The 18,859-nt window shown below is 40.2% G+C and overlaps 1 protein-coding gene across 1 annotated transcript in view; it reads left to right on the forward strand.

The window, feature by feature from the left end:
- LOC145415967 (glutathione S-transferase Mu 2-like) overlaps positions 1-17,404 on the forward strand; it is an 89,305-nt gene extending 71,901 nt beyond the window's left edge. Inside the window, exon 4 of the mRNA XM_080285070.1 lies at positions 17,306-17,404. Coding sequence (XP_080141196.1) covers positions 17,306-17,404 — 99 coding nt within the window. The remainder of the gene's footprint in view (positions 1-17,305) is intronic.
- Positions 17,405-18,859: the final 1,455 nt, after the last annotated feature.

Genomic DNA, 18,859 nt, shown 5'->3' on the forward strand with positions numbered 1-18,859 from the left:
TAATGATAGCAGAGAAGTATCTCCACCCCTTTTTTAATCTTCTTAAGCAATTATTCAGTTGATTTGCCTTAATCTTTCTACTTTACCCTTAGTCACACCATATGTGGCGTCGCCTCACTTCGCCTCGGCGGAATCATAGCAAGCATATACAAAAAATTGCTAATCGGCGGAATACTGTTTTGCAATAAATATTGTTACAGTTTATCACATTTAAAATGATCATAACTCATGTTTACATTATTCCCATATGTTTCGTCGCTCCTTCATGCTGCATGTGTGTAAATAAGACCACCGACCTCATGTCTCTTATGTCCTTCTGTCTGGAGATGTAATATACGAAAGTATTTAGTGAGTCAATTCTCCTTTCACCCTTTATCAGATCGTACTCGCTCTCTCTCTCTCTCTCTCACACACACACACACACACACACACACACATAATTATATATATATATATATATATATATATATATATATATATATATATATATATATATATATATATATATATATATATACAACAAATCTTAAATGTCTGGTGTAAAACTATACTTTTTTTTTTTTTTTTTTTTTTTTTGTTGAAGCGAAGATGCACTTGACAGGTTGGCGATTAGCTGAAAGCAACATGCCCGAATTACTTATTTACTAACCCAAATTTCCCCCTCAGATATATGCCAATTAATAATGGTAACGAGTGAAAAGATTATGAAGTAATGTTGCATTCAGCCAATCATCACCAATGTATCAAATGCATCTTCGCCTCGATAAAAAAAAAAAAAAAAAAAAAAAAAAAAAAAAAAAAAAGTGTAGGAGTGTTTACGTGGGCGAAGATTTTTCTGGCCTGGAAGTGGGTTGACATGAGAGTAACTGAGTAACCATCCCTGCCTTGTTGTTTATGTACAGTAAACTCACAATGCAACTTATCTGCACTCTTTCAGTGTGATTAAATTTGACACACCGGACGAAAGATCTGAATATAAACGCATGAGATAACATGCCTGGTTGGTATCCCTGATCTAATTCTTAGGTCTGAATTCATAGTGGCACTGGAGGCTTCATAGCACCGCTTACAAAACAATTTGTTTTGCTTATTATCACTGCCTTTTATGTTACTTGGAGAGTCTGGGTATCAACATAGTTTTCACAAAGATTATAAACGAGGATGTTGATGTGTTATGTGCTGAATGATTTGCTATCTATTAAGTGTTATGAAAAAAATCAAAGCCACTTTTAATATGAATGATGCTCATTCGATGTTCAAATTGTCCAAATTGAAGTAGTTTCAAAGGGAACACATTTCTCACATTACATGCAGATCAAGGAAAAAAATGAGTATGCCTACCGATAATCCCTCCATGATGTTGATATCACCTTGGTCAAACTGGTGATATACCATTCTCAGTTTCATGAGCCATGCACTGCAACATTCACGTGTCACTGATGTCGTTAATATTACAACATTAGTACGATACATATTGTATATACTTTACATGCGTTGTTCATGGGGTGTTGTATATGCTGGACACTTAGGCCAATGAAGTTTGCCATCATCTCATTCTTAAAATGTTAATGGTGGTTACCATTGTATTACAACGTGTAATAATATCCCAAGGTGGTAACCTCGGATATGATCCGAGCCAAGCTGATAAACAGCACTTTCATTTCTATATTATCTAGTGGATAATGTTTAGAGACCCTTTGAGGATTATGTCCACTGCTATGAGCTATTCATTATACACGATATGAAGCTACTAAAGTTATACCATATCTGGAGAGAGAGAGAGAGAGAGAGAGAGAGAGAGAGAGAGAGAGAGAGAGAGAGAGAGAGAGAGAGAGAAAGCAAGAGAGAGAGATGGGGGGGAGGGAGGGTCATGGAGATTGAAAGAGGGAGGATCAAGTGTACCAACCCTTACCGTGTATTTACGGCTTCTGTGCCATTGATAGCTGCAAAGGGTATCGGAACAAGAAGTGCCAATAATTATTTTAGTGGGTGTTGTTACATAGCCTATGATTTCATCATCCTTTGTGTAATTTTAACGCACAGTATGCTGCATGTTTGATCACGAGCGTGTTCTGCCTCAGTCCCCCCCTTCTGCCGTTATAGTAGAGTAAGTCGTTCTCTCTGTTGTCCAGAGCGGGATTGTGAACTCTATGTCCCCATGGCTTTCATTTGCGCGTCCTGCTTACAAGTTGTATCAGGCTCTGCTGGCCCCTATATAATGAGCTCAGTCTCTGCATCATTGCCACTTAGATCTGCTCCTCATTTTGTTCACATCTCTGTCCTCCCCTGTACAGATATTATTATTGTGAGTGCTCAAGAAGTCTCCAACCATCTAGCAGCTGTGTGTAATTTGAGTATAACTGTTGTTGCATTTTTTCTTGTACTGTATAGCATAAGTTTAATTTGTAGGCCTAGTGAAGTTTTTGTAATTCATGTAGGGATCTTTATGTCAGTCATTTTTGATAATAGTTTGTATCTGTAATAATTTATCTGGCATTCACTGAGTATTATCTGGTATCTCATTTTATCAGGGCTGACTTAGATAAATTTACTCTTGCTAATTTCGTGTTAATAGAGGCTATTGCAGTTAACCATATATTTAACCTGTTTATTTGCCATTACATTATCCTTATGAGTTCTGAATGTTTTGTTGTTAGTTTGTGCATTAAACTTTAACTTGTAATTTTACCTAACTCTTTTGTTTTGAACCTGGAACTTTACGGGACAGTAGTGATTTTTAGCATTCTCACTGAAAGTGTACGTTATCTTTCTCTGTTCCGTAACATAAATTTGGCGACCTCATATCAGGATATTCAGGATATTATCATAAGGATATTGTTTGATATTTTGTGACTGTTACTTATTCATGATGTCTACTATTACTACACTTGATGAAGCCAAAGATATTTTGTCAAATGTGCAAACAGTGTGTGATATAGAAAACAGAACAAAGAATGAACTTAAGCTTGTTGCTCAACAATTGGGAATTGCAGTTCACTCTCATCATTCTAAAGATCAAATTGTTGGCATGATTAATAAAAGCTTGTTTAATGTAACTCCTCCAAATGAGGAAACGCAGATTGAATTAGCTAAGTTACAGCTAGCCCTGCAGGAGGCTCGTGTGAAGGAAGCTGAATTTCAAGCACTTGCTAAGGAGGCTGATGTTAAGGAGGCAAATGCTCGTATTCAAGAGGCACAGGTACAGGCTCAGGCACAAATTGAACTTGCTAGGATTCAGGCAGACCATGAGTATCGCATGAAACAAGGTGGAACTGGATCATCTAGCTCTGATGATTTTGATGTGGCTAAAAATGTTAAACTTGTCCTTCCTTTTAATGAATCTGATTTAACAAAGTATTTTCAGTTGTTTGAGAGGGTAGCTACAGGTTTTAATTGGCCTAAGGAGTATTGGCCAGTACTCCTTCAAACTGTTCTCACCGGTAAAGCTCAAGTAACTTATGCATCTTTGCCTCAGGATCAGTCTGATAATTATGATGTAGTTAAGAGCTTGATTCTTAAGGCCTATGAGCTTGTTCCTGAAGCCTATAGAGTAAAATTTAGGACAACTTACAAGCAAGATAAGCAATCCCATGTTGAGTATGCAAAAATCAAAGAAGATCTGTTAGAGCAGTGGTTAAATTCTAAGAATGTGGATTCTGATTTTGGTAAATTTAAGCAGATGATTTTGCTGGAGGATTTCAAAAGGTGTATTAGTAAAGATGTAAGCCTATATCTTGATGAGAAAAGAATAGATAATTTGTCTGATGCTGCAGTTTTAGCTGATGAGTATGTTCTCACTCACAAGAGATACTCTAGAGAAAGAAGGAAAGCTGAGAGTAAGTACGTTGCCTCTACTCAGAGTACAGGTAACAGGAAAGAAAATAAAGATGATGTTTCTCAGGAAGTAAATACCAGCTTCACCTCTAGATTTCAGATAAGTAAATGTACTTATTGTAGTAAGCTTGGTCATACTACGGAGAGATGTTTCAGGAGACAGCGTGATGTGAACAAAAAGGAGTCTTTAAATATTCAGTCAATTGGTCTAGTGTCCACTCTTGAGAGTTCCCAGAATTCTTTAACTGAGTTAACTGAACCTGCTTTGAGGGGTAACTTAAATTCTCATGATGGAGCTCCTCTTTTGAGCAGTAACGTGGGTGACACTCTCAAGAGTTCATGTGTTAATTTCCTGTCTGATGGTTTTGTCAGTCCTCTGGACAGTAATGACAGGAAATCAGTTAAAATATATCGTGATACAGGTGCTTGCCAATCCCTTATGCTGACCAGTGTTCTAGGCTCTAATGTTAATTCCTCTGATGAAACTGTAATCTTACAAGGTGTAGGGAATAATTACTTCTCTGTCCCTCTGTGCAGAGTGAATTTAGAGTCTGGTTTTGTTAATGGTTCTGTTATGGTTGGGTTGGTTGAGACACTCCCAATGTCAGGTGTAACTTTCTTACTTGGTAATGATATTGGTGGAAGTCAAGTGTGTCCAGCTCCTCAGTTGTCTAGTGAGCCAGTGGCTGCGACCCAGGATTGTGATGTCCCTGATGTGTTCCCTGCATGTGCTGTCACTAGGGCTAAGTCTAAAGTTACTGGTGATTTAGAGGATAATGATGATGATGATGTTATCCTAGCTGACACTTTTCTTGCTAATTTGGACCACTCACCAGATGAGGCAGTACCCCGTAGTGTTGATAATTTGTCTCGTCAAGAGTTGGTTGAGTTGCAGGTTGCTGACCCTGAGTTGAAAGGTCTAGCTAACTCTGCTGACAGTGAAGAAGAGTCAGCCGGTGCTTCTACTTGTTATTATGTAAAGTCAGGAGTACTTATGAGGAAGTGGAGACCCCCAACAGCATCAGCCGACTGTGAATGGGAGGTTGTACATCAAGTTGTCATCCCTCGTGTTTGTAGGCAGGATATCATTAGAGTGGCTCATGATTCCAGTTTGGCAGGACACCTTGGAGTGAGGAAGACTGTGGCACGCATTTTGAAACACTTCTACTGGCCAGGTATCTTCAGGGATGTTTCCTGGTATTGTAAGTCTTGTCACACCTGTCAAGTTGTGGGGAAGTGTAATCAGACCGAAAAGGTTGCACCTCTAGTTCCCATTCCTCCTTTTGAGGCGCCTTTCACCCGTGTGTTGGTGGATATTGTGGGCCCTCTTCCTAAGACTTCTTCAGGATTTTCTTATGTGTTGACCATGATTGATATGGCTACTCGTTATCCTGAAGCCATTCCACTTAGAAACATCTCAGCAAAGAACGTGGTTAAGGAAATGCTAGGGTTCTTCACAAAGTTTGGTCTGCAAAAGGAGGTACAGTCAGACCGGGGAAGTAATTTCATGTCAAACGTTTTCAAGCAGTCTCTGAAAGAGTTAGGCATCACCCAGATCACGTCTTCAGCTTACCATCCCCAGACCCAAGGAGCGTTGGAGAGATATCATCAAACACTCAAATCGATGCTCAAGAAATACTGTTTGGAACATCAGAAAGACTGGGATAAAGGTCTTCCATTCGTTGTGTTTGCTGCAAGAGAATCTCCAAATGAATCACTGGGCTTCTCACCTTTTGAACTACTGTTTGGCCATGAAGTAAGAGGACCCCTTAAGCTACTCAAGGAATGCTGGCTGTCGGAGGAAGATGACGTCAACCTGCTGGAGTATGTGATGAATTTCAAAGAACGGCTGTCCACTGCTTTACAGCTGGCGAGAGAGAATTTAGGAGCTGCTCAGGAGAAGATGAAGATTTGGTATGATAAGAAGTCCAGGTTACGCCACTTTCAGCCAGGAGATCAGGTTTTGATTCTGCTACCAGTTCATGGGCAACCTCTTCAAGCCAAGTTTAGTGGCCCTTATTTCGTGGAGAAGAAACTCAGTGATGTCAACTATGTCATCGCCACACCAGATCGTAGAAAGAGCAAGCAACTATGTCACATCAACATGCTAAAGTTATATCACAGGCGGGACGAAAATAATCCAGTCTGCACTGTAGCTGTTCCACCCGAGTCTACAAGTGAAGTTCTCCCATGCAGCATGAGCCTGAGTGATAGTTTTGGGAAGAATCCTGATATCATGAATGATCTCCAGACTAAGCTTTCTCATCTACCTCCCAAGGAAAGGCAGGAGTTTTCGGCATTACTGCAGGAGTACCCGCAAGTGTTCCGTGCCACTCCAGGAAGAACTACTGTGTTGATGCATGATGTCGAGGTTGGAGACGCAAAGCCAATTAAACTGCCTCCTTACCGTGTGAACCCAGTGAAAGTTCCTCTCATCCAGAAGGAGCTTGGCTACCTGTTGGACCACAAGATGATTGAGCCCTGTCAGAGCGAGTGGAGTTCTCCTGTCACTCTAGTCCCTAAGCCAGGTGGGTCACAGAGGCTTTGCATCGACTACAGACGTGTTAATCAGATAACCAAAACAGACACTTACCCTCTCCCTCGTGTGGAAGATTGCATAGACAAGATCGGAAAGGCTAGGTACATAAGTAAGTTTGATTTGTTAAAGGGATACTGGCAAGTACCTATGACTGAACGTGCTAGGGAGATCTCATGTTTTGTAACATTAGGAAAGACATTTGCATGTTCTGTAATGCCATGTAGCCTACAGATTGTTTTAGAGTAATAAGATATTTCCTTTGTAAATTTCTTTTTTCTTTGTGGGGAGGTGTTACATAGCCTATGATTTCATCATCCTTTGTGTAATTTTAACGCACAGTATGCTACATGTTTGATCACGAGCGTGTTCTGCCTCAGTCCCCCCCTTCTGCCGTTATAGTAGAGTAAGTCGTTCTCTCTGTTGTCCAGAGCGGGATTGTGAACTCTATGTCCCCATGGCTTTCATTTGCGCGTCCTGCTTACAAGTTGTATCAGGCTCTGCTGGCCCCTATATAATGAGCTCAGTCTCTGCATCATTGCCACTTAGATCTGCTCCTCATTTTGTTCACATCTCTGTCCTCCCCTGTACAGATATTATTATTGTGAGTGCTCAAGAAGTCTCCAACCATCTAGCAGCTGTGTGTAATTTGAGTATAACTGTTGTTGCATTTTTTCTTGTACTGTATAGCATAAGTTTAATTTGTAGGCCTAGTGAAGTTTTTGTAATTCATGTAGGGATCTTTATGTCAGTCATTTTTGATAATAGTTTGTATCTGTAATAATTTATCTGGCATTCACTGAGTATTATCTGGTATCTCATTTTATCAGGGCTGACTTAGATAAATTTACTCTTGCTAATTTCGTGTTAATAGAGGCTATTGCAGTTAACCATATATTTAACCTGTTTATTTGCCATTACATTATCCTTATGAGTTCTGAATGTTTTGTTGTTAGTTTGTGCATTAAACTTTAACTTGTAATTTTACCTAACTCTTTTGTTTTGAACCTGGAACTTTACGGGACAGTAGTGATTTTTAGCATTCTCACTGAAAGTGTACGTTATCTTTCTCTGTTCCGTAACAGTGTACATACCACCTTCCTTATATCTTTATATGTACAGGCCTGTTCCTACGCTGTCTTATTTCCTTAGTTCTGCAGAGCGACCTGACTCGTTTGTCATATATGACTCGTTTGTCATATATTAATCTGAGTTTGCTAATGTGTGACAGTAACTATGCTTCTTGCTAATTTCTGCATGTGTATCTCTGGAATTAGTACACCCGCGAACGAAAGCGAGAGGTTATTTGTTTGGTCGACTTTGTCTGTCCTTCTGTGTGTCTGTATGTTACCAAGATTATGGAGAACCCGATGGAAGGAATTACACCAATTCTGCATAATGACAGAGGACCATCACAGGGACAGATGTTAATACTTGACCGATAAAGGTCATATAAATTAAACAAGAGCAAAGTTAACTCAGTGAATTTTGATCCTATTTAGGGTGAGGTGATTTTGATTTGCGAACAATTAGTCAAAGGTAAGGCTCACAGGGCACGGCCAAATGTTTGACCCAGTAACTCAAATAAGTTTGATCCATCTTGGATATTGGCTAGCAGAAAGGCTGAGGGTTAACCGAAATTAGTTTACTTCTATGGAAAAAAATAAAAAGATTTTCAAGGACTCAGGATAAGGTAAACTTACTTTTGATGTGATCTGAGTCAAACAAGGTGGCTGTGTTAAAGGACAGTTAGGAATGATACAGGTTCATCCAAACGACCCTTTGAGATGATCGGTAGGCACCTGTCATGTCTAAGCACATTTCTCATCAGCTTGGAAACATCGTGACCAATTACGCTATAAAGAGTAGATCAAAAGTGAGGATGGTACAAAATTATTTTCCTGCATTTTTTAAATATTACCAGCAAGATTATTTTACTGTTTTTTTTTTTAAACTATACTCGTACCAGGTACCCATTGATCATGTGAACGGCCTTTAGACCGACTGTACTGCCCTGGAGCTGCACTCACTGCTTTATTACCTCCGCCAAGGAGATTATGTTTTTGACCGCGATGGTTTGATAGTCTGTTTGTCTGTTAGCAAGATTACTCAAAAAGTCATGAACTGATTATATATATATATATATATATATATATATATATATATATATATATATATATATATATATATATATATATATATATATATATATATACAGTATATATATTACTATAGGGGTGTTTACAAATGGCGGATTGTTCTGGCTTGGCTGAGGTTTGCAATATTGGATTGCTCTTGTTCTTTTTTTTTATGTGCTTTTCTCTGAGTCTCTCTCTCTCTCTCTCTCTCTCTCTCTCTCTTTGCAGCCAACTTTCTCTTTCATCTTCCATCTCCTGTGTAATGCACTTCTGTCTATCACTTATGAGTTAATAACTTTCCGTCTCCCTTACGACCTCTCTGTTTGTCTGTCTGTCTGTCTGTCTCTATCTGTCTGTCTGTCTGTCTGTCTGTCTCTCTCTCTCTCTCTCTCTCTCTCTCTGCAGCCAACTTTCTCTTTCATCTTCCATCTCCTGTGTAATGCACTTCTGTCAGTATCACTTATGAGTTAATAACCTTCCCTGTCTCCCTTACGATCTGTCTGTCTGTCTATCTGTCTGTCTGTTTCTCTCTCTCTCTCTCTCTCTCTCTCTCTCTCTCTCTCTCTCTCTCTCTCTCTCTCTCTCGGTCTCTCTCTCTCTCTCTCTCTCTCTCTCTCTCTTTCTCTCTCTCTCTCTCTCTCTCGTTCCAACCTTATCTTTTTCAAAGTCCTCCTTTGAATTTTCTTTTGCCATTCTCATGTCCCTTTAATCTCTTAATATACATTTCTCTCTCTTCTCTACTATTCTTCCTTTCTTCCCCTCATATATTCTCCTTTGTCCTTCTTTTAACCACCACTTCAGTTCTTGCTGCCTGCCCTCCATTCGCCATCAAGACCACTATTTTAATATGTTTACTCTCCTCACGCTCCACTGTGTCATCACCATCATTAAATCACACATACGCCCTTCACCATTATCATCACTGGACATTTACCCAATGTGTGACCACCATCATCACCACCATAATACTGTGCACTTAACCTCGTCACCATCAACTTTGGTTAAGTCAAGTATTCATGAGCTGAACAGAGAATGTTGAGAAGATACTGATGGACATGTGATCCGTATTCCACTTAATGAGAGGCATGAAGGAAAAAAATTCATAATATGCATAGAAGTACATACTGTAATGCCAATGAGGGACAGCTGCAACAGTGTTGTATATGACTGAAGGATATGAGTGAAGCCAAGGAAGTTAATTATAAAAAAAAAAAAAATCATTCCGCCCACTTTTCAGGCGTCTTATCTGAGTTTCTCATGGTGTGATAAGAGCCTTAAAGAAACATAGTGTCCTAGTAGTGCAGTCGACACAGAGAAAGGAAAAATAATAAAGAAAATCTAACAAATTAAACCTCCTCTGACACATTTTTGTATGCTCTCCCTCAGACATAAATGGCAAAAAATTGCATTGCAGCATCTTTAGTGGTTTGCATATTCCAAAATGGCGGCTATTTACATTACTGAAAGATACGATGGGAAAAGAAAACACAAATAGCTTTGTTGTTATCTCTTAGTCTGTGTAACATATTTCGAAGACAATAATTAAAGACAAATAAATATAATGCATTTAACGTATTAACAAACGCCTTAGTCGACCGCATGACCAGCGTCGCGCCTTATTACCTTCGAAAATGGAGTAATGATATGGGTGTGGGGGTACAGGAACAGCTGGGATGGGCCACATATTTGGTGGACAGTGGGACTGGGATCGGGAAGTATAGCCTGTGACAATCGGTGCTGAGGGATTAGTAGTTTTACTGCAGTAATTTTAATCAATAGTTCTTAAAAAAATATATGACGGGTTTGCTTTGTCCTTATCTAAGGTACCTGTCATCTTACTGCTTACGTAGAATTTATACGGTAGTAACAGATAAAAGTGATGGTATCTAAGGCTGGTGGTGGTACTATCATGGAAGAGGGAGAGTGCCCATGTGCGATTTGCCACATGGGCGTGGGAAGTAATTCCATCTTGTTCAGTGTCTGTGACAAGTAGGTGCATGAGGGATGTAGTGGTATTAGAGGCAGACCGCGAGATAATGCTGCTTTCAAGTGTGCGGTGTGTCGGGGAGAGCAGGTGAAGATTGTCAGACGCCAAAGGATTGAACGTGCTGGTGAGTCTCTTGAGTGTGTGGAAGAGTTCTGTTATTTGGGAGGCATGTTATATGCTGGAGGTGGGACTGGAGTTAGCTCCGTGGCTAGTGTGAAGAGTTTTTGGAAGAAGTTCAGGGACCTGCTGCCTCTCCTGACATCGAGAGGGTTGTCCCACCGTGCTAAGGGATCGTTTAATGCAGCATGTGTTGGGAGTGTAATGCTGTATCGTAGCGAGACTTGGGCAGTAAAGGAAGAGGATATTCGCAGGATCAAACGTACAGAATTGACAACGATTAGGTGTATGTGTAGTGCGTCCCTGAGCGTAAGGCCTGGGGGGGAATAGGTTTACGATGGAAGTGTTGACAGGTAGGATGGGACTGGAGTGTATTGGTGTCGTGATGAGGAGAGGTAGATTCAGATGGTTAGGGCATGTGGAGAGAATGGGGGATGATAATTAGGTGCAGAAAGTGAGAAGTGTTAATGTTAGGGGCAGGGTTGCGAGAGGTAGACCGAAAAAGACCTGGGATGAGGTCATCGAGTGAGACTTCAGGGGTAAGGGACTAAACAGGGAAGCTGTCAGAGATCGAGCAGCATGGACAGCCGTCATTAGGTGACCAAGGCCGACTCATGCAAACCTGTTGGAGCCATCAAAAACGAACGAACGAACGAAAGAGTAACAGTAGTAATACAGAATCAAACAATATAAAATAATTGTTTACCAAACTGCTTGATTATTGCTTACAAGCACCGGGTATGTGAAAATAATATTATGTCGTTGGCAAGTTGCAAATGGGGGTTATTGCTCCATTTTATGATCATTAACAGCAATATTATATCACTTCATGAGAAGTATTTTTTTGTAATACTTCTCTCTTTCTCTCTCTCTCTCTCTCTCTTTGCTTACAACTCCAAATTCGTTGTGTACTCTAACGGCCCCACGCATAATTACTTTACAATGTCATGTTTTTACCTTACGCTGCCTCAATAATTTGCTTAATCCATTCTCGAATTTTCATGTCAGTCACTGCTCTTCATTGTGAATCATCGCAATTAACCGTTTGTGTTCTTCGTCATCATGCCAGTTTGAGGATGATTTTACAATGAATATCGTTCATATATTTAAATGCCATAAATATAATTTACAATTAAACATCACAAACCTATCATTGTATGTTTATGTGTGCAGAGAATAAGTTAAAATAAAGGATGTTCGCATGTGCATACACGGGTACGTTCGTGCTTGCGTGTGCTGCAGGTGTGGCCTCTTGTATGATGGATACCCTGTTCTTACTTAAATTCGAATTCCAAGTGACTATGGAGATTTCGTAACAGCTCTTCCTCATTGACTTATTATGTTTATTGCACCTCAAAATAATGTTAAGGTGTAATATGCAAAGTTTTCTTTGAAACAAGGTGCTACTATGCGGATGGAGCTTAAAATATGGCTATTATATTTATTTTGGCAGCAGTAACGAGAGATATGGAGAGCTGTACATTCTTGTTTCTGTGTCCATGCTAAAACAAATTCTTCTCCGGTAACCAAGATTTGCTTTTGGACAAGGAATAAGAATCATGGAGAGAATTTGCAGTCTTCATTCTTTATGCTACCTGGGAAAACAAATCACAGCTGCTACGATAAACTGGTATTTTGAGTGTCTGTGAACCCAGCTTTTGCTGGACTACGTAAGTCCAATTTATTCATCTTGATTTACCTGCAAAGAAACTGATTTAGCTTCCTCATGAGATGTTTCTTATGGAGTGGACGCCGTTTAACGAGAGAGAGAGAGAGAGAGAGAGAGAGTTGCGCAGTAGTATGTTTTAAGCATCCCTGGACAACTTTAAGTGATTTTATTCTCCAGTAGTTAACATTTCATTGTGACACTAATTATACTGGATAAAAGTAATATATAAAGCTTATCTGTACACATATAGGTTTGCACGTGGATCTGTGGTGCAGTGTCGTGTGATCTGATCTAATTACCTTCCCCGGACGGAGTCCGGCGAGGTAATGTTTTTGGTCGATTTTTTTTTTTTTTTTTTTTTTTTTGTATGTTTCCTTGTTTCTTAGGAACATTACTGAATAAAGGCAGAACAAAATTACATGAAACTTTCAGGGATATCTGGGCATTGGTCCCAAAAGAAAGTGATTAAATTTTAGAGGTAATCGAGTGACTGAAAGATCAATTCAAGGTCACAGATTTCATAGGGCTATAACTTGAGAACGGATGAAGATAGATATATGTAACGGTATGAACATACAGGAACTCGTAACATGGGCTTTCATTTGGCACCAGGACCTTTGACCTTATTGTTTGACTTAAGGTTGCTGGTTCCTTGAAAGCAGTGATAAGAAGCAGGGAAGTGAGCATGGAAGTGAAAAAGTTACTACATGACAGTATTGTGATACCAACTCTAACGTATGGAAGTGAAGCTTGGACGTTGCTGGAAGGACACAAGTCAAGAGTGAGAGCAGTGGAAATGAGTTATTTAAGAGAAGCCTGTGGAGTCACATGGAGAGACAGGCTGACAAATGAGGATATAAAGGAGCGTTGTGGTGTGGATGTGGATGTGATAGGAAGCGTTATGAGGAACACACTGAGGTGGTTTGGCCATGTGTAGAGGATGGAGGGTGAATGACTGACGAAGAGAATCTATGTGAGTGAGGTGGAGAGGGGAAGAGAGAGGGGGAGGCCGAGGATGAGACGGAGGGATGGGGTGGATAGGTATATGAGAGAGGGGGGTGTGAGTTGGGAGCGGGGCAGTGAAATGGTGAGGGACAGGGCGACGTGGAGGCGATTTGTTTGTGGCTACCTCGAACGGGATTGAGGCGTCTGGCAATAGATAGATAGATAGAATAGACCTTTGACCTTCAATGAACTTGAAAGGTCAAACTCAATGTTACGGATATTCAGGGGGCTATAACTCGAACCTGGTTGGAGATAGAGAGATATTTACTATTATCAGCATATAGGAAATCCCATATGGGTTTTTAATTTGTACCTTGACCTCTGACCGTAAGTGACCTTCAAAGGTCAAACTCAAGGTCACGGATATTCAGGGGGCTATAACTTGAAACTCGTTAAAGATAGAGCTATTTACTATTCCAAAGATACGGGACGTCTTACATGAGCTTTCATTTGGCAGCATGATCTTTGACCTTGAGTGACCTTGAAAGGTCAAATGCAAGATTATGGATTTTCAAAGGGCGTAACTTGAAAACATTTGCGTCATTACCTTAGATTTTAAATTGTGCACTGACACTAAATGGCAGAAACGAGTCTATACGAGTATAACGGCAATAAAATAACTGCTGTCGGGCGAGGTTTGTTGTGCCTGGCACCACTTGTTTTACTATGTAATGGACCACATCTCGAAAAAGGTTCAAATATTATATTTCATAGCAATAATATACACAGGACTGCTCTTCACTAAACAAGGTAACGAAAAAGGAAAGGTTATAGTTCTTATGGCGATTTTAACCACTTCACTTTAAAATTCAGCCACCTCCCGACTAACTAGCTCTGTGGACTGACCGCCTACCCCTATCAATGTAAACAATGGTCTGCGAAGGATACTAGTGTGTCAGAGAATCATTAATTACGGGGAAAGCTCAAGTGCAGAAAACTGCAACTTTTTATGTGAAGTTTACTAATGATGAGTTATTTGAGAGGAAGATGTGGAGTTACATGTAGAGACAGACTGACAAATGTGAAGTGAAGGAGTGTTGTGGTGTGGATATGGATGTGATAGAAGCGTTAGGAGAAATACACTGAGGTGGTTTGGCCATGTGGAGAGGATGGGGAGCGTGAGACTAACAAGAAGAGTGCAAGTGAGGTGGAGGAGGGGAGAGGGAGGGGAAGGCCGAGGATAAGATGGAGGGATTGAGTGGAGAGGTATATGAGAGAGGGGTGTTTGAGCTGGAGGGAGGGGAGTGAAATGACGGGGAACAGGGCGACATGGAGGCCATTTGTTTGTGGCCACCCCTTAAGGGATTAAGGCGTCTGGCAATAGATAGATTATTAATGGTAGGCTGTAGTAACGTTTGACATGTTTTCATTTCTGTGGGATTTTTTGTTTTAAATTCTTGAACACACATACACACACACAAATTGATATATCAGACAGTATCAATAAGTTGCGCAGCACTGAGTACCTTCCTATCAGTTTGGGAACGGTCTCCACCCTGACCTCTCCTACCGACCACCAACATTATCGACGATCAGCGTTTTATTATGAGAGAGAGAGAGAGAGAGAGAGAGAGAGAGAGAGAGAGAGAGAGAGAGAGAGAGAGAGAGAGAGAGAGAGAGTATTCATTTCTTTAAATGTACGTGCACGGATGCGTCTGGGAAACTGCATATTTTTTACATTTCATGTTTTTAAAATTATAAATGTTACACACACACACACACACACACACACACACACACACACACACACACACACACGTTTTTAAGTGGCCTGTTGTCTTTCGTATCCCTTTTCATGATATAATTTTGCCACCAGTCGATAACTGAAAAAAAAAAAAAAAAAAAAAAAAAAAAAAACATTAAATACTTCGCCGCACAAAAATATTGATTCACGGTAAAAGACTGGAAATATCGGTAACAACCTCTCCGCTACCCCACCTGCAAAAGTATTGGTAATATAGGACTTTCCAGAAATACCACAGGTATATATATTTTGTGGGCCAATAGTCTTGATTTGAGGTTATTTTATTTGTACTCTGGTGATGGTAGCAGCAGAGAAGCGAGGTTAATACCTGCGTGAGGAGATACTGTACTTATGTTACCTCACTGGCTGCACATTACCTGCTTGACATTCAAGTATGAGAAACACCAAGCTACTGCATTACGGAAAAAAAAAAAAAAAAAAAAGATAACAGCACAAATGCCTGAAACTATTATATTTTCAATTCCAGACGAGACGAAAGACCTTCAGGTGAATATAAAAAAAAAAAAATAATGAAAGGTGTAAGAATATAAGAATGAATGAAGGGTAACATGTGAAAGAAAGAAAAAAAAGTACTGAAGAATGAAAGAAAGAGAGTGATTAAATGAATGAGAGCTGAGAGGAAGGCGGAATAAGACCACTGATTTAAGAAGCAGATTTTCGAGATAAAGAATAGAACTGCGAGGAAGAATGTGGTAGGTGTGGGTGTCCACCAAGTTGCTGACTCTGTAGTGTTTCCTTCAGGTGTCACTGTACTGGGCGACGAGCAAAATTATTTCATACAACCCAGAAAACGATGTACAACTCTGCGTGGTAATTAGGCAACCAAATTACGTTTGGTGATCAGTTTGGGTAAGGCGCTTTATCAGAATGGGACCTGGTAAATTTACCAATGAGGGGTGGTTGGGGTTAATTGCTCAAAAACGGCTAGGGAGGCAGGTCGCTTTCACCTTCCATGTCGGGACTGAGCAGCCTAGCCCTGGTCTCCTACGCTCTTGAAGAGACAAAGACAGAATTAGTTGACAAACTGAATATTAAGGTTAAAGGAAGACACCGACAAATGTAATAAAACAATGACAAAATTAATCGATGCGATTTTTGAGACATAAATACTTTTTAAAAAGTCAAATGACGCTTAATGTGAAAAGAAATGGTCCTGGTTTTGACGGAAAAATTGATCAGATGCAAATGATGGCTGAAACACATGGAATTATTGAAAAATAGACAATAATGATCTGCTTAATAATGGATTCACTGAATAGGTATTACTGAAGTAAAACATGGAACTAGACGAAGATAGTGAAAATGCTAGGTGGAAGAAAATCTATTGGCCATTCTTCTATGAGATGATGCAGTTGTGTGCAGGCTTGTGGGCCTCGGTGCAAGAAGGTTGTATGATAAATATTGGTTGTATCTGGCAGATGATTACGCCATGTTTCTTGCAGAATAATTTATTGTATATATTACCCTGTTTTAGGTGTTGGAGAGGGATGCGTTCACATTTTGGCTAAGAGGTACCCAGATGACAGAAATGCCCGGCTGTATAAACGTCCTTCTATTCCCACACAATCTCCGAAAGGAAAATGGTAGGTTGCAGTTATGGCACAAAACCGTGACTCCGAAGACGCAGTTCTTTAGTTTTTCTTTACAGTACGGTCTCCAGATACTCAGGCCTGCCCAGTCCCTCTGACTTCTAACCAAAGACATAGAAAAAATCTTGGCCGATGAATTACACACACACCCAACATACAAAACTCACGTAACACACTGCCAATGGTCAGTATTATGCAACCGTTATAAAGAATAGTCGCTGGACAAATCTGCACACACACACACACACACACACACACACACACACACACTGGACATGTGGCTGCAACTACATCCAAAACAATAGTAAGTGCGCAGATAAGATAAACTAACAAAAAATCACACATTGAAAATGATATAGCAAAACATGAACGGAATTAACACAAAAGGCTACAGGAATGAACAACTTCCCTCACACATACACCGCATCAAGATAGGACTAATATATAAGAGACTTATTTCACAATCAGGGCCACTGCATTATTCAACAACACTTCAGCTAGACATGACATAATAGTGAAAATAGTATCCTCACCACTCGCTTACCCCTTTCTTCTTTTTCAACCACTTTACTGATCAAATTATCCATGTCTTCAAAGCTGACACTACCAGTAATATTTTTTCGTCCCTCTGTGTTTCCCTGACATTATAATCTTGCTTTTTGTAGACAACAGACATCAGAACTAAGGAGGCAGATGCTGCCTGCTGCCTAAACTGTGTCAACCTAAACGAAAGGCACGATAAGAGATTAGCTTTATCTCGTTAATACAGTGAACCAGGAGATTGAGAAAGCTGGACAGACCGTTACTGATGCAAAATTAAGCGTATTTCTGTTATGTTGCCATTACATTGGTCAATCTTATCAGTGACAGACAAGGCAACGTGGCGTTAGAACATCGGTAGAAGTAAAACTGTGTACAAAGAAAGGACATCCTTGGACTTTCTGACCACTACTTGGTGGTGGCCAGAATTAGAATGCAAGTAAGATGGAGGAATAGAAGAAGAGAAAGACGAGAGGAAGGAGTAGTTGCAAGGAGAGTGGAAAGGTTACAAGAGGATGAGAAAAAGGCAGAGTATAAGAGAGAAGTGGAGGAACGATTGGGCAAATATGAACTGGAGCAGATGGGAGACGTGGAAGGTGTGTGTAGGATATTTACAGAAGAAATATGTGCAGCATGTGATGTGGTGTGTGGAAGGAAGAGAAGACGGAGGGGGGTGCAAGGAACAGCGTGGTGGACTGAAGAGGTGAAACAGGCTGTGGCACAAAAGAAGAAAGCATACAATGAATGGATGAGAAATAGGGGCGTGGAAGAAGTTGAGAGGCGGAAGAGAGAGTTGTATGTAGAAAGAAAGAGAGAGGTGAAAAGATTAGTAAGAGAGAGTAAGAAGAGAGTGGATGAGGAATTTGGAAGGAATTTGAGTGTAAAGTGGAGGGACTGTAAGAAAATGTTCTGGAAAGAGGTGAAAAGAGTAAGACAGGGTGGAAGTGAAGTTAGCAGGGGAGTGAAAGAGAAAAATGGTAGATTACTAGTGGAGAAGGGAGAAAAAGTGAGCAGATGGAGAGAATACTTTAAGGAATTGTTGAACGTAGAGGATGGAAGTAATGCGAGTATAAGTGGCTGGGGAATGGCTGGGAGAAGGAGGGAGGTGAGAAGATAGGAAGAAATCAGTAGGATAGAAGTTGTGGAAGCAATGAAGAAAGTTAAATCGGGGAAAGCCCCAGGAATTGATTGAGTGTGTGGTGAAATGCTGAAGCATGGGGGAGAGATAGTAGTAGAATAGATGTGGAAAATGTGCAGATTGTCCTGGGAGGAAGGTAGAGTCCCGGAGGATTGGAAGTCAGGTATAATTATTCCCTTGTACAAAGGAAAAGGGGAAAAAGAAGTGTGTGGTAATCATAGGGGCATCTGTCTTCTTAGTATAATAGGAAAAGTGTATGGTGGGATACTTATTGACAGAGTTAGAGAAAGAACAGAGAAATTAGTTGGAGAACAACAGGGAGGCTTTAGGAAGGGAAGAGGTTGTGTAGATCAGATATTCATTCTTAGATCTTTAGTGGAAAAGTTTCTAGAAAAGGGAAAGAAGTTGTATGTGGCTTTCATGGCTTTGGAGAAAGCATATGACAGGGTGGACAGACAAGGATTGTGGAAAGTGTTAAGAATATATGGAGTAGATGGGAAGTTGTTGAATGCTGTGAAGAGTATGTACGATGGTGCGAAGG

This window comes from Coenobita brevimanus, chromosome 104 (assembly GCF_032717465.1).
Source record: "Coenobita brevimanus isolate Jiangsu-jjx chromosome 104, ASM3271746v2, whole genome shotgun sequence".
Taxonomy (NCBI): domain Eukaryota; kingdom Metazoa; phylum Arthropoda; class Malacostraca; order Decapoda; family Coenobitidae; genus Coenobita; species Coenobita brevimanus.